The 25,894-nt window shown below is 44.1% G+C and overlaps 1 protein-coding gene across 1 annotated transcript in view; it reads right to left on the bottom strand.

Moving 5' to 3' along the window:
* Positions 1-817: 817 nt before the first annotated feature.
* LOC311134805 (sodium/calcium exchanger 1-like) overlaps positions 818-25,894 on the bottom strand; it is a gene marked incomplete at both ends in the record, with an annotated part of 795,938 nt that continues 770,861 nt past the window's right edge. The window contains 3 exons of the mRNA XM_084168588.1: positions 818-1,194; positions 12,827-13,102; positions 25,705-25,804. Coding sequence (XP_084024714.1) covers positions 818-1,194; positions 12,827-13,102; positions 25,705-25,804 — 753 coding nt within the window. The remainder of the gene's footprint in view (positions 1,195-12,826; positions 13,103-25,704; positions 25,805-25,894) is intronic.

The raw sequence follows: 25,894 nt of genomic DNA, 5'->3' as shown, positions 1-25,894 counted from the left end.
GCCATTCAATCACGATACGGCCTTAAAGGTAAAATTATGCTAAACTCCTGTAACACAACTACATCTACAGCAAGATAAAAGAACAAGGAAACCTAATCAGATTTTCTACTGGGGATCAAACTGAGGGTCAGAAGGTGGTGAGCAGCTCTTGCAGCCAGGCCCTAACTGAGATTTATTAAGACTAACACACAGAGAAGAGGCTTTCTTCAAAAGTAGCTGTTACTCCCCCCACTATGTTTGAGAACAGCTGTATCTTTTTTTCTTTTGTTTTGATGTTCATGCATATACATATCAATAATGATGGTCGGGGAATTTCATGATTTCACTCAGATGTCTAGTGTTTAGTTTGAAACAAGCGCCAGATGTGGACGATGCTGTTTCTGTAGGGCTGCTGGGTAGTAAGAGACATGACAAACAGCTCCCTCTTCAGGACAGGAGGACACGCACACACACACACACACACACACACACACACACACACACACACACACACACACACACATACACACATACACACACACACACACACACACACACACACACACACACACACACACACACACACACACACACACACACACTGGTATTCTACAGACTTCAGAGAGGTCTCTGTCCCAACGTTGACAGGCCGCTCCTCGCCTGAACAACCAGTCTCATCCTGTAAGCACTAGGGGGGGATCTTTCACTTCTTAAAAGGGAGAAAGGGTGGGGTGGGTCGGGGTTATTAACGACAAGAGGAAAACTTTTTTCACTGCTGCTGTTGCTTCCTTCTTGTCTCCGGTTAGCTCTTCTAGGGCTTTCTTAAGTTTGTAGCTGTTTAGAAGGCCTTGAAGTGGCAGTAGACCTCCAGCGAGGAGAACACAATGTACAGCAGCCACAGGCTGACAAACAGCATGGTGGTCAGTATCTTGGGAGTCCGCGGACCCCCCAGCTCGCCGCCGATCGAAGGTCGCCGCCGGTACATCAGCACTCCCACGCAGATGAATGCGAAGATGGTGAAGAGGGTGACGGAGAAGGCCAGGCTCCCCGGGTCTACCTTGAAGTCGTTGCCCTTGGAGTTGTGGTAGATGGCGGCGATGGACCAGGCAACGCCGATGCCCAGGAACACGTTGACCGCGTTGCTGCCCGTCACGTTGCCGATGGATGCATCAGCATACTGGTCCTGGATGGCTGCGACCTTACTGGCAAAGGTGTCTGGGGGAAAGGGGAGAAGGGGATGGAGGGGAGGAGGGTGGAGGTTAAAGGTAAGTGTTATGTGTGTGATTCAATAAAGATTGGGAAAAGGTTATTGGATTGGGTGAATGAATGGTTATGGGGAAGAGGGTGTGGGTGAAGGGTGACAGGCAAAACAAAAAAGCTAAATATTAATTCAAAGTCTAGAGAACACTGAACAGCATTGTTTCATAAGACATTATTCAATATAATGTCTGCAGACTATAATCGGGGAGCAAAATTGGCACTGTTGCAGTGACAGGACCTCTGTCTCAGCAGAAGTCTTCTGTCTGGGTCTCTTTCCCCCAGACCCAGATCAATACCTGAGGCAAACACAATCTTCTCCATAAATGGTCGTCTATGTGTCTGGATTTAACTAGTCTGCTCTAGGAACAACAGCAGCCCAGCAGGAAGAGACCATTCAATCTCTGGAGAGGAGCCAGCCGTTTATGCTAAGTTGCAGTTACCTTGCCAGGAGAAAATGCTTCCATAGAAAGTCAGGGAACCTAGTCTAATGTTTAAGATGTCTTTCATTGGCAAGTGACACAGCACTCTGTTTTATTCCCCTTTCTGTCCCTCAGTCCTTCCTCACTTCCTTTGTGCACCCCTTCCCTTTAATTTTCCTGGCGCCCGAGAGAGAGCGAGAGAGGCCAGGTTGAGACAAAGTACTCCTCAGGGTCACTCCATTCACTGAGCTGGCATCAGGCTCTAGCCAGCTGGACATAATGCCATGGTCATTGGCCCCGAGTGGCACTATTCACTGGGAATCTAGCTCTGCTGACTTCAACATGGCACAAGACGGGCACCGACATGGGCAAAAAAGTGTGGACGTTACTGGACTACAATAGTGAATACAGTAGCTGTGGTTGATTTAGAACAGATGCTGAGCAATGACCTTTATTATCCATCGCTTCACAAAAAAGCTTAGTTCTGCTTGAAACAAGAAAACACAGACCGACACACAGACACCGGTCTGAGAGCTGTAACGTGTAACTGAGGAAGATTTATCACTTAAAAGTAATCAATCTCTGGTCCAGTGACTGGATAGTACTCACAGGTACTTGTCCCTTGATCCCATGCCTGCCGACTGGCCACTCTGGCCTTGCACTGAGCTGGAAAACCACTGGACCAAGACCCAGGAAGAAATATGATTGAAAAACATAAAATAAATGTATAACCCATTTTGAATGTTAGATCATTTTGTGCATCTCTGAGTGATGTTCTATCACACGATGCAAAACTCGTCATACCGGCTGTATTTCTTTCTGCTTGAATGGCGATTAGCTCAAATTCACATGAAAACATGAAATTACCCTGGGAAGTATACAGCTACAGTGCATTCGGAAAGTATTCAGACCCTTGACTTTTTCCACATTTTGTTACGTTACAGCCTTATTCTAAAATTGATTAAATATATATTTTTCCTCATCCATCCACACACAATACCCCATAATGACAAAGCAAAAACTGGTTTTTAGAAAGTTTAGCAAATTGATTAATTCAAGAAAACGGAAATATCACATTTACATAAGTATTCAGACCCTTTAATCAATACTTTGTTGAAGCAGCGATTACAGCCTTGAGTCTTCTTAGGTATGACGCTACAAGTTTGGCACACCTGTATTTGGGGAGTTTCTCCCATTCTTCTCTGCCGATCCTCTCAAGCTCTGTCAGGTTGGATGGGGATCGTCGCTGCAAAGCTATTTTCTGGTCTCTCCAGAGATGTTCGATCAGGTTCAAGTCAAGGCTCTGGCTGGGCCACTCAAGGACATTCAGAGACTTGTCCCGAAGCCACTCCTGCGTTGTCTTGGCTGTGTGCTTTGGGTCGTTGTCCTGTTGGAAGGTGAACCTTCGCCCCTGTCTGAGGTCCTGAGCACTCTGGAGCAGGTTTTCATCAAGGATCTCTCTGTACTTTGCTCCGTTCATCTTTCCCTCGATCCTGACTAGTCTCCCAGTCCCTGCCACTGAAAAACATCCCCACAGCATGATGCTGCCACCACCATGCTTCACCGTAGGAATGGTGCCAGATTTCCTCCAGACGTGACGCTTGGCATTCAGGCCAAAGAGTTCAATCTTGGTTTCATCAGACCAGAGAATCTTGTTTCTCATGGTCTGAGAGTCTTTAGGTGCCTTTTGGCAAACTCCAAGCGGGCTGTCATGTGCCTTTTACTGAGGAGTGGCTTCCATTTGGCCACTCTACCATAAAGGCCTGATTGGTGGAATGCTGCAGAGATGGTTGTCCTTCTGGAAGGTTCTCCCATCTCCACAGAGGAACTCTAGAGCTCTGTCAGAGTGACCATCAGGTTCTTGTTCACCTCTCTGACCAAGGCTCTTGGCTGGGCGACCAGCTCTAGGAAGAGTCTTGGTGGTTCCAAACTTCTTCTATTTAAGAATGATGGAGGCCACTGTGTTTTTGGGGACCTTCAATGCTGCAGAAATGTTTTGGTACCCTTCCCCAGATCTGTGCCTTGACACAATCCTGTCTCAGAGCTCTACGACAATTCATTCAACCTCATGGCTTGGTTTTTGCTCTGACATGCACTGTCAACTGTGGGACCTTATATAGACAGGTGTGTGCCTTTCCAAATCATGTCCAATCAATTGAATTTACCACAGGTGGACTCCTATCAAGTTGTAGAAACATCTGAAGGATGATCAATGAAAACAGCATGCACCTGAGCTCAATTTCAATTATCATATCAAAGGGTCTGAATATTTATGTAAATACATTTTAATTTTTTATTAATTTGCTAAAATTTCTAAAATCCTGTTTTCGCTTTGTCGTTATGGGGTATTGTGTGTAAATTGATGAAAAAATACAATTTAATCAATTTTAGAATAAGGCTGTAACGTAACAAAATGTGGAAAAAGTCAAGGGGTCTGAATACTTTCCGAATGCGCTCTACGTACAGAGTCATGAAGCAGCCATCTACAATACAGTTTAACTGTAAGTTACATTTCTGCTACAAGATATTAGTTTATTTAAAAAATATCTCTCACCTCTATCTCTTTCTGTCTCTCTGACTCTTTCTGAATAAATTGATTGGTTAAATGAGAGCAATCACTTCTTCTGGCCCTTTTATTGTTCAAGGACAGCTCTTCTATTTCTTGTGTGTTTTTGTTCTACCTTGTTATTTTTTGTATTACATTGTTGGGGTTAGAGCTTGCAAGAAAGTCCTTTCACTGTCCTTGTGCATGTGACATTAAAACTCGCAATGTCTTCAATCTTCTCTGTACAGAGATAGTGTGGTGTGTTTAGACATCTGTGAGAGAGCGAGAGAGCTGCAGTACAGTAGACTGATCCAGGCGTTGGCAGTGCAGCAGGATTTGTGCGGCAGGCTGGACAAAAGGCTCTCTCGCTGATGTAGAACAGACAGGAGTTGCCTTGTAAATGTCTGCACTGATCATCATACTGCGCATCTTTACTGAGAAGGGAAGGGAAGGAGGAATGGATGGAGGGGAGGAAGGGAAGAATGGAGGGAGGGGAGGGGATAGAGGGATGGAGGGAGGGAGGGAGGGAGGGAGGGAGGGCGGGCGGGATGGATGGAGGGAGGGAGGGAGGGAGGGAGGGAGGGCGGGATGGAGGGAGGGAAGGAAGGAAGGAAGAAAGGAAGAAAGGAAGGAAGGAAGGAAGGAAGGAAGGAAGGAAGGAAGGAAGGAAGGAAGGAAGGAAGGAAGGAAGGAAGGAAGGAAGGAAGGAAGGAAGGAAGGAAGGAAGGAAGGGAGGAGGGAGGGAGGGAGGGGAGGGGCAGTGTGTGGTGCTCTGACTCTGGGAACGCCGCAGCCTCACAGTTCTCGACAACACAAACCAGAGCATCTATATAAGGGAAATGCACGCAAGCACACACACAACAGGGTGGGGACTACTGCAGCTACCCTTTGGACTCCGATATGGGAGGGGGATTTGTGTAGCAAGGAGTGTATGACTGTAGGAGATGGAGGCAGAGTCTAGAATGGCACAGTATGTCCTGTCAGATGAAATAGAGGGATTGTTTGTCCCTGCATGGTGTGTGTGTGTGCTCGTGCGTGCGCTGTGTCCAACCCCAGGCAGTGGTTTCCAGCACTGCCACATGCATACCCACACACACACTGCAGTCCACTTGGCGGCTGTGATTGTGTAAGGATAGAGAGCAGTGTGTGAGGGCAGATAGAACGTCTCTGTGTGACTGTGCTGTCCTTCTTATTGCTCCTCTCTATCCTACACCACATATTCAATCTCCTCTGCCCTATCAAGAGCCTGTACAGTTAAACCTGGGTCCTCTCTAACGCCAAGAAAATTGCTTTTCTAAAGCAGATAGAAAAAGGTATAAGCTCCTGCCGTCTGAGCACTGTTTTATACCTCCCAGTTCCATCTCTATGATAAGAGCTTGACTGCTAATCACTTCCTGGCTGTGACATCACACAGTCACAGTGGAGACTGTTATCTTTGACAAGCCCTACAATCACCAGCCATTTAACTGCCTACCACACATCTGCTGCTCTCTCCGGTCCTATTAACATGCAGCAACAGCCTCTCTCTGCCGCAGCTGCCTCTAATGGCTATATCAGTTACTATGGCAATTAGGCCTCCATGCCCTTGTCCGTCGCTGCTGTCCCTTCCTGACAAAGCCAGGAGGAAGTGATGCTGATGATGTCACATCCTGTGTGCTGGGGGTGTTCTCACATGAATCGATGCTCCCACACTCCTACTATCCAATCATGGTTTTAGTGAGTCAGGAAGGACAGTGGAGAGCTTCTCTTTTCTCTAGATGTGTTAGGACTGACTGTGACTGTGCACCCCATAACCTATCCACACCTCCATGATAAATGTCATGCTCACGCCTACAGATGGACGTCTTGGTTGGATCTCCCATTCTATCAACCATTGGCTGTTTGCCTAGTAAGGCCCTATAGAGGAGCAGTCCATAGCATTAGAAACAACTACATGTACAGTAGGTTCGTGGAAATAGCAAGACATGTTTAAACGTCCCTCTACCTGCACTGATAAAAAACAGGGAGCGACTTTCACTAAATACCCAGTCGTTTTTCATAACACCTTCAAAGTGTATCAACCTAGCACAGAGAGAGTTCGAACCAGAAAGACTCCACTTTGTGAAGTAGTAAACGTCAACACAGAGGTGGCGGTGCTAATTGGCCAGAGAGAGGGACGTGACAACAGATGGACCTATATTTAGACCTGCCGCTTTCTGAGGAAAGTCTCGAAAGAAGAGGCTCGCTGTCTTAACTTCTGACACATATTCAGATGTGTGTGTGTGTGCGTGTGTGTGAGCCCAGGAGGGCAGTGTGCCAGCAGTATGCCTGGGAAGGGTTGTTCAACACTTTCCCTACAGTCCTATTAATTAACCATACATTAGCAAAGCCACATGTAGGATGGAAAACACCCTTGAGACCAATGTACTTTTTGGTGTTCTGTATATACAGTACAAGGGTAACTTTTGTATTGCATGACTAAATGCAGAGATTTACAGTTGAAGTAAATCTCCAACCTACGTTTACATACACTTAGGTTGGAGTCATTAAAACGTGTTTTTCAACCACTCCACAAATTTCTTGATAACAAACTATAGTTTTGGCAAGTCGGTTAGGACATCTACTTTGTGCATAACACAATTTTTCCCACAATTGTTCACAGACATATTATTTCACTTATAATTCACTGTATCACAATTCCAGTGGGTCAGAAGTTTACATACACTAAGTTGACTGTGCCTTTAAACAGCTTGGAAAATTCCAGAAAATTATGTCATGGCTTTAGAAGCTTCTGATTGTAGGTGTACCTGGAGGTGTACCTGTGGATCTATTTCAAGGCCTACCTTCAAACTCAGTGCCTCTATGCTTGACATCATGGGAAAATCAAAAGAAATCAGTCAAGACCTCAGAAAAGAAATTGTAGACCTCCACAAGTCTGGTTCATCCTTGCGAGCAATTTCCAAATGCCTGAATGTACCACGTTCATCTGTACAAACAATAGTACGCAAGTATAAACACCATGGGACCACGCAGCCGTCATACCGCTCAGGAAGGAGACGCGTTCTGTCTCCTAGAGATGAACGTACTTTGGTGTGAAAAGTGCAAATCAATCCCAGAACAACAGCAAAGGACCTTGTGAAGATGCTGGAGGTAACAGGTACAAAAGTATCTATATCCACAGTAAAAACGAGTCCTATATCGACATAACCTGAAAGGCCGCTCAGCAAGGAAGAAGCCACTGCTCCAAAACCGCCATAAAAAAGCCAGACTACGGTTTGCAACTGCACATGGGGACAAAGATCGTACTTTTTGGAGAAATGTCCTCTGGTCTGATGAAACAAAAATAGAACTGTTTGGTCATAATGACCATCATTATGTTTGGAGGAAAAAGGTGGTTGCTTGCAAGCCGAAGAACACCATCCCAACCATGAAGCACGGGGGTGGCAGTATCATGCTGTGGGGGTGCTTTGCTGCAGGAGGGACTGGTGCACTTCACAAATTTGGCATCATGAGGAAGGAAAATTATGTGGATACAGTGGGGGAAAAAAGTATTTAGTCAGCCACCAATTGTGCAAGTTCTCCCACTTAAAAAGATGAGAGAGGCCTGTAATTTTCATCATAGGTACACGTCAACTATGACAGACAAAATGAGAAAAAAAAATCCAGAAAATCACATTGTAGGATTTTTTATGAATTTATTTGCAAATTATGGTGGAAAATAAGTATTTGGTCAATAACAAAAGTTTCTCAATACTTTGTTATATACCCTTTGTTGGCAATGACACAGGTCAAACGTTTTCTGTAAGTCTTCACAAGGTTTTCACACACTGTTGCTGGTATTTTGGTCCATTCCTCCATGCAGATCTCCTCTAGAGCAGTGATGTTTTGGGGCTGTCGCTGGGCAACACAGACTTTCAACTCCCTCCAAAGATTTTCTATGGGGTTGAGATCTGGAGACTGGCTAGGCCACTCCAGGACCTTGAAATGCTTCTTACGAAGCCACTCCTTCGTTGCCCGGGCAGTGTGTTTGGGATCATTGTCATGCTGAAAGACCCAGCCACGTTTCATCTTCAATGCCCTTGCTGATGGAAGGAGGTTTTCACTCAAAATCTCACGTTACATGGCCCCATTCATTCTTTCCTTTACACGGATCAGTCGTCCTGGTCCCTTTGCAGAAAAACAGCCCCAAAGCATGATGTTTTCACCCCCATGCTTCACAGTAGGTATGGTGTTCTTTGGATGCAACTCAGCATTCTTTGTCCTCCAAACACGACGAGTTGAGTTTTTACCAAAAAGTTCTATTTTGGTTTCATCTGACCATATGACATTTTCCCAATCCTCTTCTGGATGCACTCTAGCAAACTTCAGACGGGCCTGGACATGTACTGGCTTAAGCAGGGGGACACGTCTAGCACTGCAGGATTTGAGTCCCTGGCGGCGTAGTGTGTTACTGATGGTAGGCTTTGTTACTTTGGTCCCAGCTCTCTGCAGGTCATTCACTAGGTCCCCCCGTGTGGTTCTGGGATTTCTGCTCACCGTTCTTGTGATCATTTTGACCCCACGGGGTGAGATCTTGCATGGAGCCCCAGATCGAGGGAGATTATCAGTGGTCTTGTATGTCTTCCATTTCCTAATAATTGCTCCCACAGTTGATTTATTCAAACCAAGCTGCTTACCTATTGCAGATGCAGTCTTCCCAGCCTGGTGCAGGTCTACAATTTTGTTTTTTGGTGTCCTTTGACAGCTCTTTGGTCTTGGCCATAGTGGAGTTTGGAGTGTGACTGTTTGAGGTTGTGGACAGGTGTCTTTTATACTGATAACAAGTTCAAACAGGTGCCATTAATACAGGTAACGAGTGGAGGACAGAGGAGCCTCTTAAAGAAGAAGTTACAGGTCTGTGAGAGCCAGAAATCTTGCTTCTTTGTAGGTGACCAAATACTTATTTTCCACCATAATTTGCAAATAAATTCATTAAAAATCCTACAATGTGATTTTCTGTAAAAAAAAATCTCAATTTGTCTGTCATAGTTGACGTGTACCTATGATGAAAATGACAGGCCTCTCTCATCTTTTTAAGTGGGAGAACTTGCACAATTGGTGGCTGACTAAATACTTTTTTTCCCCACTGTATATTGAAGCAACATCTCAAGACATCAGTCAGGAAGTTAAAGCTTGGTCGCAAATGGGTCTTCCAAATGGACAATGACCCCAAGCATACTTCCAAATTTGTGGCAAAATGGCTTAAGGACAACAAAGTCAAGGTATTGGAGTGGCCATCACAAAGCCCTGACCTCAATCCTATAGAACATTTGTGGGCACAACTGAAAAAGCGTTTGCAAGCATGGAGGCCTACTAACCTGACTCAGTTACACCAGCTCTGTCAGGAAGAATGGGCCAAAATTCACCCAACTTATTGTGGGAAGCTTGTGAAAGGCTACCCGGAACGTTTGACCCAAGTTAAACAATTTAAAGGCAATGCTACCAAATACTAATTGAGTGTATGTAAACTTCTGACCCACTGGGAATGTGATGAAAGAAATAAAAGCTGAAATAAATCATTCTCTCTACTATTATTCTGATATTTCACATTCTTAAAATAAAGTGGTGATCCTAACTGACCTAAGATAGGGAATATTTACTAGGATTAAATGTCAGGAATTGTGAAAAACTGAGTTTAAATGTATTTGGCTATGTAGCTCAGTTGGTAGAGCATGGCGTTTGCAACGCCAGGGTTGTGGGTTCGATAAAATAATGTATGCGCTAACTGTAAGTCGCTCTGGATAAGAGCGTCTGCTAAATGACTAAAATGTAAATGTAATGTGTATGTAAACTTCCGACTTCAACTGTACATATTCTCCTTAGTGTGCTCTTTATCATACTCCATTTATTTCGAAATACTCACACATGCACGCACACACACTCACTCACATGCACACAAACCCACAGACACAGACGCGCTCGCGCACGTGCACGCACACACCACACACACACACACACACACAAACACACACTCACACACACTCACACACAATCTGACCTCCCTCTATGTTACTTTTATTTGGGCTGCTGATGTTCTTCTCCGGCTCACTAACATTTACATTTACATTTTAGTCATTTAGCAGACGCTCTTATCCAGAGCGACTTACAGTTAGTGAATACATATTTTTTTTATACTGGCCCCCTGTGGGAATCAAACCCACAACCCTGGCGTTGCAAACACCATGCTCTATCAACTGAGCTACATTCCCTCCCCTACCCTGCCGGCCATTCCCTCCCCTACCCTGGACGACGCTGGGCCAATTGTGCGCCGCCCATGAGTCTCCCGGTCACGGCCGGCTGCGACAGAGCCTGGATTCGATCCAGGATCTCTAGTGGCACAGTTAGCACTGCGATGCAGTGCCTTAGACCACTGCGCCACTCAGGAGTAACCATGACAAACGATGTAAATATATATATATATATATATGTTTATATGTACACTACCGTTCAAAAGTTTGGGGTCACTTAGAAATGTCCTTGTTTAAAAAATAAACTAAAATAATTGTCCATTAAAATAACATCAAATTGATCAGAAATACAGTGTAGACATTGTTAATGTTGTAAATGGCTATTGTAGCTGGAAACTGCTGATTTTTAATGGAATATCTACATAGGCGTACAGAGGCCCATTATCAGCAACCATCAGTCCTGTGTTCTAATGGCACGTTGTGTTTGCTAATCCAAGTTTATCATTTTAAAAGGCTAAATGATCATTAGAAAAACTTTTGCAATTATGTTAGCACAGCTGAAAACTGTGAAGCAAAGAAGCAATAAAACTGGCCTTAAGACTAGTTGAGTATCTGGAGCATCAGCAATTGTGGGTTCGATTACAGACTCAAAATGTACTACACCCTTGTGAGAAGGGAGTAGTACACAGCGTTGTACGAGATCTTCAGTTTCTTGGCAATTTCTCGCATGGAATAGCCTTCATTTCTCAGAACAAGAATAGACTGATGAGTTTCAGAAGAAAGTTATTTGTTTCTGGCCATTTTGAGCCTGTAATCAAACCCACAATTGCTGATGCTCCAGATACTCAACTAGTCTCCAGAAGGCCAAATATTCCGTATTGATTGACCTTCATGTCTTATATCATTGATGGAAGTTACAATCTATATGCAATATTAAAGCTGATCTACCTACTAAAAAAAACATGACAAACGAGGCTCATTGAGACGTGTGGCTGTGGTATGCCTTTATATTGACTATAATTACAGTGGGGTGAGAGGTGTGGTGTGAGGGCTCCAGCAGGGTCCATTTACACAGCACAGCAGCACAACGCTACGGCGGCTAATGCTAGCTTAACTCCCTCGGTTATTGTTTATGCTCCTGTGTAGTGTAATGCATCATATTCATGCCCCTGAACACTAAAGGGCATGACACTACACACACCTGAGCCCCATTCAAAATGACTCCATACTAATGAACACGGGTGGCGGAGCAACGAAGCGGTGTGTGTTTGTGTGAGCATGGGGAGGCAGGGTTAAAATTAGGAGGCCACTACATACGTGTGTACTCTGTTGGAAAGTTACACATGCACACACAACATGCTTCGTGCAAACAAACAGAATGACAAACAATATTAACTGCTTGTAATGTTTCTCTACACCTCTTTGTCCTTTGTGCTAGTGAAATGTGGTTTAAAGTACTAGTGAAGTGAGGGGAACAGTATTTCAGGAGTATTGTCTAGAAGTGTCAGAGCGGTGAGTCCTGAGTGAGTTACAGTGGCTGGCTGGTCAGCAGGTCTGTGAAGCAGCTCAGTGTATAATACATGGACTGAGTGCTAATTAGCTAATTAGCTAAGTACTGTATCAGTACCAGTTGAAAGCTATTGAGATGTGTGCTTATGTGTGTATACTCTGTACAGAGTGTGAAACTCATGGAGAAACATTCCATCACACCTGGGGGAAGGTCGATGACTAAAGTTAGTCAGGCTGCTGCAACAGTCAAAACCGCAAAGAGCAATGTGTGTGTCTCTGTGTGTGTGTGCTTGTGTGTGTGTGTTTGTTTGACTCCACATCTGAGTCACTGCCCATCTTCTGCCTCTAAAGACATCAGCCATCTTCTGGACTAACCCACGCCTGACCCCTAACCCACGCCTGACCCCTAACCCACGCCTGACCCCTAACCCACGCCTGACCCCTCTCCTACTAGCAGTTACTCAGTTTCAACGTTTTCCATTCCACACACTTCTGGTTGTGCACTTAGTTCTAGTATTTATCATAGCAGTGTGAAGTGTATGCCATGGTAGCTGTGAGGTATTGAACTGATGTTACATGTGTATTTATTTAGGCTCTTGTTTAACCCGCTCACTTGTATACATTGATGTTAAGCTGCTCAGGAACAGAGCATCAGCTATTGACTAACATGTCATGTACACATGTAAACAGTATCTAGCTGGGGTGTAAGCAGTGTAAATGACGCTATAGTGCTGAACTTCTGTGATACAGATTGAATCAAGCCCTAAATCTAGAGGACCTGTGTAGGAAAAGCATTACCACAATCATTACATAATCTAGGTTAAATGCTACTGTAAAAGGAGTGCCACCATAACCATTACAAAGCAAGTAAATCTAGCATAAACACCAGTGTTAGTATATAATATTACCTGGCACAGAGGTCCCCAGGGCCACGAACACCACGGCGGTGACAGAGTCCTTGAGGCCCACGGTGCAGCCGAAGTGGGAGGCCAGGTCCCCGATGAAGGCTGTGAGCAGGCCGATCATACAGATGGACACCACGAAGCAGGCCCAGCCGTTCCAGTAGTCTGTCGGGGGCACGAACGCAAACAGAACCTTCCAGAAGACGGTGAGGAAGTGCATGACGTAGTCGAAGCAGGACGGCAGCTTCTCCTCACCGCACTCTTCATCCTCGTCATCCTCACCTGGCCGAGAGAGAGAGAGATGAGAGAGGGGGATGAGGAGAGAAAGAGAGAGGAGAGGGGGATGAGGAGAGAAAGAGAGAGGAGAGGGGGTGAGGAGAGAAAGAGAGAGGAGAGGGGGATGAGGAGAGAAAGAGAGAGGAGAGGGGGTGAGGAGAGAAAGAGAGAGGAGAGGGGGATGAGGAGAGAGAGCATGATGTTAAGGGATCTGAAAGGGTGAGATTATGTTTAGTTTATGGGTTGAGACGAATTGTATTCCTCAAACATTTACTGAATACCAGACTATATTTTGTGAAATAAGCGAGCCAAAGTGGTGATTTGTGATGATGATGGTTTGCTGCTCCTAACATCGGAGCTCATTTGTCAGAGTGTAATCATAGCCTGAGGGCTCGGACTGGAGCAAATCCTCTCGAACAGGTACACATAATCTTTGTATGTGTGTGTGTATCAACACGCACTCACATCTTTCTAGACATACAATATATCAGGTATTTGACCATCATAACGATTGCATCGTTAACGGCCTGAACCATAATCTCAAGGGATTTAAGAGTCTAGCACACACAAACATACACACACACAGAATGTTCTCTCAGCTTTATCTTTCTCTCAGAGAGAGAGAGAGAGAGCGAGAGAGAAATAGAAAAAGAGCGAGAGAGAGCTCAGCAGTGGGCCCGTGTGAGACATAAAAGTGATAAATCTCTCTTGTTTTTTTTATTTTTTATAGTTGATCATTTTCAAGAGCACGTCCTGTACCAGTGAACTCCCTTCACAGCAGGGACAAACACACACACACACACACACACACACTCACATTCACACACACTCAATTTAATATGGCAATATGGTATGCCTTTCTCTCACTCTCTCCACCTCTCTAGTCATTTATTTCTCAACCGCTCTCTGTATATCTTTCTTTATCTTACCATTTTTGTCTCTCACTCCATCTAACTTCCAGCCCTAATTGTCTCTCCCTTCATTATGTCTTTATACCCAAGTGTCTCACTCTTTCACTCTCCATCCTCTGTCACTGTTTGTCTATCTCCCTGTACCCCTCTTTTCTAATCCCCCTTATCTGGGTTGCTGTTGACGTTAGCAGCTCCCCACACTCTTGGGCCGAAGACAGTCAATACACTGCAGACTCACTCACTTGTTACCTCATTCACCATCAACTCCATTTCACTATGACTTTTATCACGCCATGCTGAGGCCTCATAGACTCTAAAATGTGCATAACAAATAAAATAAAATAAAATTGTATTTCTCACATGCACCGAATACAACAGGTGTAGACTTTACAGTGAAATGCTTACTTACAAGCTCTTTCCTAACGATGCAGAGTTAAATAGAAAATACTAAAACACCTAAGAAATAAAACACACAAGAATGAAGCTACTGTATCATCATACTATTTAGGCCATATAGCGAAGTCATAAACAGCTATTGTTTCATTTCAACCCAGGGTTCAACTAAACATAGACACTACAAATAAGCCTAGGGTTTGAAGCGTTGGTTGATTTCAAATGTAATCTACAAGTTAATAATTAATATATTGGATTCACGTTTCCATCTCAACCAAAAATCTAGCCTCTTCACACTTACTACACGTTTCATAAAAATACAGTCGGCTACACATATTACTCAAATGTAAACTTGCGTACGTCTCGACCGCTACCTCCGGAGGTAACGCACGACACTCGCCCAACAGTTGCGTCGTTGAAGCAGGGCAGCGTAAACAGAGTTGTCTCGTTGAGCCAACATGGTAATAGCAGAGCAATGTTTTTGAAACAGCTGAAATGTAAAGACATTTTCCTAATATTTGAGACTTGTTTTATTAAGTTTTTACCTGAAATTGCAGTAACAACACCCTGTTACATTCTGAAATTGTCACAGTAGCTGCCGGCTGCACTGAGCCACATAAAACTATGGAAGCTCATCCCCACCACCAAAAACATGTAAAATGTAGATCATACAAACAGGATGTTTTTTCATTTGTAACATTGTGTGGTGATTTCAGCAGTGGCACCATATGTCCCAGAGTGGTGGAGGGAAAATAGTTTTCCTGGGGCCCAGAGTTTTTCCTGATCTGGTAGTAGGCTAACCAAACCAACTCCGGACCCTAGTTGTAGTGTATGACATAGTAATGAATCAGCTGTAAAAAAGGTTTTATATTGGCTATGATGGGACCAGATTCTTTTTCGATTCAGGTCATAGCTTAGGCTATAAAAACATGATATTTCTGGCAAGGCCCAGATGGGATCAGAGAGCATAGGCTTCTCCAGGTTACCTGCAGCTGTGGTTGTTATCAGTAGGCTACAGTTGATCAGACTGAAGCACAGACTAATTGTGCACGATGACAAATCATGAGGCATTTTATGTATTTTTTTGGGTGGCGGGTGTCGGCTTCCATATAGAACAGCTTGTTGCAATTTGCTTTTACTACATGTAATGATTTGCATGATATTGATGAAATGAAGCCTGATTTGTTGTAATGTTGTAAGGTAGGCCTACTGTACTTTTATATTCGTATGAGCAGGTTAATCGTACATTTTTGATTGGCTAACATTACTTGACGAAGACATCCTGTTAGCAACTCTGTGCTTTTGTCTTGAAGCTAAAATGTAATGAGTGTAGCCTACAGACGAGAAAGTAAACCCTTTAATTAGTCCCCTGTAGCTCAGTTGGTAGAGCATGGCACTTGCAACGCCAGGGTTGTGGGTTCGTTTCCCACGGGGTGCCAGTATGAAAAAAAATATATATGTATGCACTCACTAACTGTAAGTCGCTCTGGATAAGAGCGTCTGCTAAATGACTAAAATGTAATGTAAATGTCTGCACATACTTGTGAATTGTTGCATTATTCAATAGTATAATACACTACATATACAAAAGTATGTGGACACCCCTTCAAATTAGTGGATTTGTTTTTTTCAGCCACATCCGTTGCTGACAGGTGTATAAAATCAAGCACACCGCCATGCAATCTCCATAGACAAACATAGGCAGTAGAATGGCCTTACTGACGAGCTCAGTTACTTTCAACGTGGCACTGTCATAGGATGCCACCTTTCCAACAAGTCAGTTTGTCAAGTTTCTGCCCTGCTAGAGCTGCTCTGGTCAACTGTAAGTGCTGTTATTGTGAAGTGGAAACGTCTAGGAGCAACAACGTCTCAGCTGCGAAGTGGTAGGCCACACAAGCTCACAGAACGGAAGCGCCGAGTGCTGAAGCGCTTAGCTCAAACTGCGCATGTTACGTCTCAAGAAACACTCTTTTCACATCACTTCGATGCGACCGGAAGTGACTTGTTCGTAGCAGGTTAGGAGAACTTACACAGCAAGTTAGCATAATTAACGTAGCAGGTTAGGAGAATTAGGTTAAGGTTAGGAAAAGGATTAGGGTTATGGTTAGAGAAAATGCTGTCCTAACGAAGCTACGAAAATCCCTTCCGGTCGTAGCTGTATCAAAGTGTCGTGAAAAGAGTGTGTCTCGTTATGTCTCCATGAGACGCCATCTTAACCGACTTCCTTGGCTTCAAATGCTCTAATGAGTCTTCACATAGGAATGAATGGTGTCACGTGATTTATATGGCTTTGCCCATTCATATACAGTCAATGGTCTGTCTGTCTGTCTGTCTGTCTGTCTGTCTGTCTGTCTGTCTGTCTGTCTGTCTGTCTGTCTGTCTGTCTGTCTGTCTGTCTGTCTGTCTGTCTGTCTGTCTGTCTGTCTGTCTGTCTGTCTGTCTGTCTGTCTGTCTGTCTGTCTGTCTGTCTGTCTGTCTGTCTGTCTGTCTGTCTGTCTGTCTGTCTGTCTGTCTGTCTGTCTGTCTGCCTGCCTGCCTGCCTTCCTGCCTGCCTGCCTGCCTGCCTGCCTGCCTGCCTGCCTGTCATATCCTCTCCCTTGGGCTAGTAATGGCAGTACATCTACCATGAAGCACCATGCGTTAACAGGCTGAGAGACTTGTGTTAACAGGGTGATGGGCAACCCTCTCAGTGGAACAGCCCCTCTTAGAGAGCAGTCCTAAAACAGCTCACAGGCACTCTCACAGAGACCCAATACAGAAGGGAAAACCCTCCAGAATATTCTATCTGGAAGGAATAATTCCCATGAGGTTGGTCTTTTGTTGCGAGCTGGCAGCCGCAGAGGTGTTGGTGAGGTGTATCTCCTGCAGCTCACAGAGCATGCCACGTGCACTCCTCTCTGATAGGCCAGGGAGATATGCTGTTCAGGTAGTGGAGTGGAACAGGGCAGGTGAGGATAAGGGTTTATCAGTGTTCAACTCTCTCAAGGGGTTAAGAAGAGTTCTGGTCCAGAGTTTGGAGGACGGGCAGGGGAACTAAAAGGCAGAGGAACAGTCAGAGAGAAACTACAGAAGGAAAATGGTCATTTTAGGGAGTTATTGAGCGTGCAGAGAGGAGATAGAAGCAAGAGTCTGCTGAAGGGAGCATGGATGCCAGATGAGGGTCCTTACTGAGATTGTGGGCCGAAAGTGTTGCTCTTGTTTATACAAGTTTTTCTTGTCGAAATAAACATGTCTCCATCCCTCATATCACACACTCACAAACTGTAAACATACTGTATGTGTGTGTACATTGTACTATCAATTGGTGAGAAAGCCTCAAATATCACATTCATTTGTACATATCCACTGTATACATGAATCACGGCAAAGTTGGTTCCTGTTTCAGTCATGTCTTTGGTCACTTTCGCTTGGGTCAAACAAAAACACTCTAATGATTGGTTGACAATCGAGACACCCACAATGCAGGCACTGGATAAAGAGCAACTTCAGAAACTTGCAGTTGACTGCAGTCAAAACTTCATGACCTTTGATCAGCGCAAGTCTGACAATTTTTATCCGCATAATGCAACACACTTGGGAAGGCGGTGACCAACGATGGTCAATGACTTGACAAAAGTGATCCGCTCGAACTCGCCCTGTGTTACTTGTGCAGTGCTTAGAGTAGCCATATAAATACAACCCATCTCCCTAGCCAGCTAGAGAAGTGCCTGCTGAAAAATGTGTGTTAGGATGATAAAGAAGCCACTCATCCAGTTGACATGAAGGCAGAGGAGAGGGATGCTTTACATAATTCATGTCAGGGTTTATCTGAGAACCCAAAGCTATGGCCTCAAATAGCCTGCCCTGTGAACAACTGGGACATGAAGTGACTCACTCTTAGTTCCTGTATGTATCCTCTGTCACCTACTGTAAGGAGTTCCGCTCATCACCATCAATCATGAAGTTAAACATAGGAGGTGGAAATACTCACTACACACATGGAGCTGAGAGAAGAGAGAGAGAGAGAGAGAGAGAGAGAGAGAGAGAGAGAGAGAGAGAGAGAGAGAGAGAGAGAGAGAGAGAGAGAGAGAGAGAGACCCACTCTCTACATCTAGTGCCCCAAAGCCTGTTTCGGCATGGGCAGCGCCATTGAGGACTTTCACCATTTTCAAGTAGTCAACTGGGTGGAACTTAAGGAAGGATCACATAATTCCATCCAGGTCACAAGGATATATCAGCCATTGAATTATACTTGTGAGGAAACATTCCATAACTGCAGGTGGCAGTAAATCTCTCTCTCTCTCTCTCTCTCTCTCTCTCTCTCTCTCTCTCTCTCTCTCTCTCTCTCTCTCTCTCTCTCTCTCTCTCTCTAAAACATTTTTCTCTCTCTCTCCCTTAACTCTGTAATGGAGCTCAGTTTACCTGTCCTTTCTTTCACATGCACACACACACAAACACACACGCCATATACACAGAGGAGTTTGGAGGAGGTGGGGGCCTCAGAGCCACTCTGGAGCGTGTGTCTCTAATGATATCTGACCTCATGACCTGCTCCTAATCTTTACCCCTGACATCTCCTCTCTCCTCTCATCTGTCCTTTATACATAATCTCTCCTTCCCACTCCTCTCATCTGTTTATCTATCACTCCTTTCTCTTCTCCCTTCCCACTCCTCTTATCTGCCCATCATCTGCCCATCACTCCTTTACACCTCCTCTCTTCTTTCCTCTCATTAGTCCATCTACCACTCCTTCACCCCCCTGACACCTCTCTTCTTTCCTCCCTTTTAATTTTCTCTCATCTGTCTATCGACCACTCATTTCAATCTATGCTCTCTACAATCAACCCCTCTCCTCCCTCTCTCTACATCCATTTCTTTCCTCCTACCCTCTTGGTTTCTTACTGCTCATATTAATCAGACGTTCCTTCCCATAGAGAGATAGAGAGGAGGAAGTAGGAGGGAAAAAGAGAGATTGCAGTAGGAAGGAGAGGGTGAGAGGCTATTCTAGAAAGAATATTCAGTAGGGAAGTGACTGGAGTAATAAAGTAAGCCAACAGAGGGACATTACATTATAACCTGAGCGAGCTCTGCGGCTCACATCCCTGCCTGTGGTCACTCATCATTAAACACACAGTTATGAGAGAGAGGTTGAGAGAGAGAAATGTACTCTGTGTTCTACTGCAGATATAATACAAAATTATATACATATGGTCAGCACAGTGTGTGCCAGTTTTACGGACACACACACAAAGAGAGAGAGAGAGAGAGAGAGAGAGAGAGAGAGAGAGAGAGTAGCATACAGAAAAAAATAAAGAAAAAATGTCAGTCTTGTCACACACACACATCCATTTAATGCACCAGTAAACAAGCTGGCTTTATCTCCTGCGGCACCACAACACACCTTGTCTGAGGAGAATTGTCCATTAGCCCCGGCTACCTTAACCTCCTGCCTGCACACAGCCAGCTAGCGCCTGCTGATATGTTTAAAGACTTTTAAGGGATGGTTAATGGTGGTTAAGTGCTTGTTTTTAAATGATTTCAGGGTCAATAAGTACATTCATGAAATCATTTGAAATGCTGTTGAAATGCTTCCCTCCAGCATTTTGGGAAGGGTAAGAGGAGATATTCTGGCAGTACAGTGTGTCCCAGGTAATCTCACACACATAAGGGTTCATATTATCATACACATCATATACTTTCGCTATAGTATGGATTTCGTATGGATTTCTGAATCGGCCTAACATATTCCCTGATATAGTTAGACTGTATCCATTGGAATAATTATCTTGAGTGAGCCTGGCTGTCGCTAATAGTCTGATTATCTCTCTCTATCTTGAATTTCCTCGCAGGAGGAGGATAATAAACCATTCTATTCCTTTGACTATATCATAGCTTTCTGTTTGGACTAAGGGTTAAACTCCAGACCAACAACATCCAAGATAATGTTTGGCCCAGGCTGCCATCTGTCTGTCTCAGCAGGTAGCTGTGCTCTGGGCCCTAGGTCTGACCCTTGCCAATTAGACTGACCCCTGTGTGGAACGGGTCAACAAAGGTCAGATAAGGTCAGGCAATGCCCTCTGTATCCCCACATACTGTAGTAGGGAGTTTGTGTGTGTCTAGGTAGTCTGGGAGGAGGTAGGGTTTGAATAATGAACACTGCTGTGATGATCACACCTGGTACACACAGCATACGCTACAGGACACATACACATTCACACAAATTACTAGTGCTGAACGATTAACTGAGATTTCATTTTATGGGGCTATTAAACAACTAATTGACCGACGTCAGTTAAATTACTTGAATTCCAATTAGTTTAGTTTTTTTTGTGAGCTCAACGCACCATTTCTCTAGAGAGAAATAAAATAATTCAAGAGAGAAATCAATTCAAGAACTATGTGGGACGCTGGGCTGAAGGGAGTTGTTGTTTTCATTAAGCAAATATTACATTTCATAGTAATTTCCAATTTTTCTATTGACAGAGACAATGGAATATTTTCAATGTTTTGGCAATTGAATGTTCAATATTTTTGGCTTTGGAATTTCCATTAAAAGCTCTAAAATCATTGTAATGTCATTATTTCATAATGCATTTAATGTAAAAAAATTAAATAAAAACGAAACTGAAAACTGTGATTATATATATTTTTTTATGATCGAACCGACCTCAAAAATCACTAATCGCTCAGCACTACAAATTAGATGCCAACGCATACTGTGATGCACAGACAGAAGGAAAACCACAAATAGGGAAAAAGAGAGAGAGAAAGAGATGCTGTAGAAAGAAAGAGGAAGAGAAAGTGAGTCTCTGGCCAATGTCCAGGGTGTCTGCAGGTGATGGCAGGTTGTAGGTGACAGGTGAGGTCATTGAGGAGGTGTTAATCTTTCCGCATTGCCCCATAGGGAGAGGCAGCCAGCTCCGAACCCAGCGAAGGCGACATTAAACTGGGCACAGATCACATGACTGGAGCACAAATTAATATTCAACTTTTAAAATCCAATTAAAGACTTCACTGTCCTGGATGTTAAATAATTAAGTTTAGCCAGCGGAAGGAGAGGTTAGGGACGAGATTAGAGAGAGAGAGATAGAGAGGAGATAGAGAGAGAGAGAGAGAGAGAGGGGGGGGGGGGGGGGGGTGCTAACTAGAGGGTCAGTGGGGTTCACATCCTAGCTAATATTAAACTCTACGCTGAGATTCCAACCCTGGTTGAAGTCTGTCGAATCCCCAGCATTAGAACCAGTCTGCATGCTAAGCTATTAGCTACCGAGCTATAGGCTAACTGAGCCAGTTAACCAGTTTAGCTATGGTAAAGAGATAAGACTGAGCCAATCTCTCCCAATGCAGTCACAGTTAATGGGATGAATCCTGGAGGATAATCCATCACACATCTGCAACATACACAGACACAGACAATCACATACTGTAACCTAGGGGTCAGCAACAGGCAGCCCACGGTCCCAAAAATATATATATATACAGTATATATTTCAAGTTTGGTTGAAGTATTCCCACAAATAAGAAAAGAGACATATGTGATCGTGTCAACATAATCAAGGTATGAAATGATTGTTATTTTCAAATACACTCTATTTTTTTGGGCTCAGTTGTGGTCAATTTGCAGTGTTTAAAATTATTATAATTACGTTCCGGCACCCGACCATCTGCTCCGATTAAAATTGGCCCGCTGCTGAATCTAGTTGCCTACCCCTGCTGTAACCCATCTCTCTCTCTCTCTCTCTCTCTCTCTCTCTCTCTCTCTCTCTCTCTCTCTCTCTCTCTCTCTCTCTCTCTCTCTCTCTCTCTCTCTCTCTCTCTCTCTCTCTCTCTCTCTCTCTCCCTCCCTCCCTCCCCACCCCCCCCTCCCCTCCCTCCCATAAGAAAATGGTGTTCTATTCCCTGAGGCTTCTGTCGTCTGTTTCCCCTATGCCCCTTTCTCCTCCTCCCCCTTCTCCCTCTTTCCCTGGCTACTGAAGGCATATCTGTGTATCTCCGCCAACTCCTCACCTCGACTTCATCAATGAGTCACATCTCTATTACAGCTGCTCAGCATTGATAGAGGATGGTAATCAAAGTAATTCTGGGTAATAATTTGTCTCTGACTGGCTGTGAAGAGTACATATGCTGCTGTGTCATTGAGATAGACCTGGGGAGGTTCTCTGCAGTCACAGTCTCTGTGTTCTTGTCACAACTCAGCAGTCTCTCTTCTCTTTAGTGGTGATGGCCAAATAAATGAATCATCTAACACTGTATTAGCTCAGTGGTGGGGCTGTCACTCACAGGTCACAAAGAGAACAGACACAGAGACACACACACTTATGACACACCCATCTGCACAGCCACAGAAGCACACACACACCATCATCCAACGTCCCCAAAGGTGGACAGATTCATGAAAGGAAATAATGACAGCCTTGTCAGGGGAGTTATTAACTGACTGTCAGGACATTTATCTGAGTCTGATATGAGGGAAGAAGTGAACACTGTGGACACTGGACACACACACACACATACATCCCACATAAAAAAAAATACTATAGTATATACAGTGCCTTCGGAAAGTATTCAGACCCCTTAACTTTTTCCACATTTTGTTACGTTACAGCCTTATTCTAAAATTGATTAAATCGTTTTTTTCCGCCTCATCAATCTACACACAATACCCCATAATGACGAAGCAAAAATTGGTTTTTATAAATTTCTGCACATGTATTACTAATAAAAAACGGAAATATCACATTTACATAAGTATTCAGACCCTTTACTCAGTACTTTGTTGAAGCACCTTTGGCAGTGATTACAACATTGAGTCTTCTTGGGTATGACGCTACAAGCTTGGCACACCTGTATTTGGGGAGTTTCTCACATTCTTCTCTGCAGATCCTCTCAAGCTCTTTCAGGTTGGATGGGGAGCGTTGCTGCACAGCTATTTTCGGGTCTCTCCAGAGATGTTCTATCGGGTTCAAGTCCAGGCTCTGGCTGGGCCACTGAAGGACATTCAGAGACTTGTCCCGAAGCCACTCCTGCGTTTTCTTGGCTGTATGCTTAGGGTCGTTGTCCTGTTGGAAGGTGAACCGTCACCCCAGTCTGAGGTCCTGAGCGCTCTAGAGCAGGTTTTCATCAAGGATCTCTCTGTACTTTGCTCCGTTCATCTTTCCCCCGATCCTGACTAGTCTCCCAGTCCCTGCTGCTGAAACACATCCCGGCAGCATGATGCTGCCACCACCATGCTTCACTGTAGGGATGGTGCCAGGTTTCCTCCAGATGTGACGCTTGGCGCCTTTTAGTCTGTGCCTCAACACAATCCTGTCTCGGAGCTCTACGGACAATTCTTTCGACCTCATAGCTTGTTTTTGCTCTGACATGCACTGTCAGCTGTGGGACCTTATATAGACAGGTGTGTGCCTTTCCAAATAATGTCCAATCAATTGAATTTACTACAGGTGGACTCCAATCAAGTTGTAGAAACATCTCAAGGATGATCAATGGAAACAGGATGCACCTGAGCTCAATTTCATGTATAAATAGCAAAAGCACCTGAATACTTATGTAAATAAGGTATCTGTTTTTTATTTTACAATACATTTGTAAAAATTTCAAAAAAACTGTTTTCACTTTGTCATTATGGGGTATTATGTGTAGATTGCTGAGGATTTGAATTTATTTAATCCATTTTAGAATAAGGCTGTAACGTAACAAAATGTGGAAAAAGTCAAGGGGTCTGAATACTTTCCGAAGGCACTGTATATTATGGTTAAATACTATAGTATTCACTGTAGTGTTTATGCGGACTAAAGACCAATTAAACAATGTATTATATACCAAAGAAAATTAAATAATGTAGTATATACTATAGTAGTTACTGTAGCGTTTTTGTGGACTGTAGTGTTTTTGCGTACATTATTGTAGTATTTACTGTGGTGTTATTGCTGTCTGTAGTATATTTTATTATTTACTGTAGTATTCTACAGTATACTCCAAATTCTTATAGTAAGTACTTATCCTGATCGATGTATACTACAGTGTGTAGTATAGTATTCTACAGTATACCACAGTTTACTTCAGAATTCTATAGTAAGTACTGTAGTATTCTATAGTAAATTGTATTTTTTCATGTAGGATTCCACACGGCACTGCAGCCTCACAGATTTGGAGAAGCCACCAACCCACCGACTGGCAGAAATGTCACACCCAATCTCCGTCAACACCCTGGGCCAAGTCACGGTGTGAAGCAAATTATTTTTCTTTAACTAAGTTGTGAGGAGGCTAACGCTGCAAATGCTGCCTGACACACTCTCCCTCTCTACTGGCTTCAGAGTAAATATAATCAGAGGGGCTGCAGGGCGAAAGAAAGAAAGAAAGATAAAGAGAGGGGAGGGAGAGGCAAGGGGAGATCAATATTTCATGACTGCATGTGCATTTTAAACACAGCAGCAAGTCCAGAGGGAGAGAGAGAGAGAGAGAGAGAGAGAGAGAGAGAGAGAGAGAGAGAGAGAGAGAGAGAGAGAAGCACGCACAGGCAGCTTTTAGCAGAAACAAAAGGAGCTTAAATACCTGGGGTATGTGACGGGTTAGTGCCTAGTCTATCCAGGAGGCGCACATACACACACACACACACACACGCACACACACACGCACACACACACACACACACACACACACACACACACACACACACACACACACACACACACACACACACACACACACACACACACACATGCACACACACTCCCGCTGTCAAAACGTCAACACAGCCTAATCCCAGATAAGAGAGTGGAGACAGGGCTTTTCATTAATTGAGCCAGAGAGGGAACAATTGGACGACACAGTAGCTAACTAGCAGACAAACACACACACAGTGAGACACATGCTGTAACTTTCAACACACACAAAACACATTCACACCTCAACCAAATTCCTGTGCCTCAGTGGCCACCCTATTAGGCTGAGCTTATAGGCTAGTTGCCATATCCTCTTTAAAAATCTAACTCATCCCACATAGACACTGACAAGCACACATAAGGTTATAAGGTAACAATGCTATGCTCTGACAATATGGCATCTCTAATCAACAGAGGCCTTGGGATGCCTTGGAGTGGGACTGCAATGCTCCAGATTTCCACTAGGTGGTGTTTCCATTGAAAATCAATCTTCTGAGGAGATGCTGCAGCATGCTCCTCCGTTGTGAGAAAGGATTGCGCACATGCACACACACGCACACACACACACATACACTCAGACACACACAGACACACACACACACACACACACACACACACACACACACACACACACACACAGTGGTCAAAGCATTCAACTCACCGGCGCTGACGGTGATGGCCTCGATGAACTGGTCTCTCCAGCTGTTAGTCCCCACCAGCAGGGCCAGGTTAGTCTTCTTAATCAGCTTGTCCACAGTGTTCTGCACAGGGAACACCAACCACATGGAGTTCAGGAAGTACATATTGGAGAAATGCATTTAGGGAAGCAAGGGCATCTAGTCTACAAGTTC

The sequence above is a fragment of the Coregonus lavaretus genome (assembly GCF_964263955.1).
Source record: "Coregonus lavaretus genome assembly, chromosome: 1".
In the NCBI taxonomy this organism is placed as follows: Eukaryota; Metazoa; Chordata; class Actinopteri; order Salmoniformes; family Salmonidae; genus Coregonus; species Coregonus lavaretus.
Note: the sequence above shows the minus strand (reverse complement) of the source record. Positions and strands in the feature narration are given on the sequence as shown.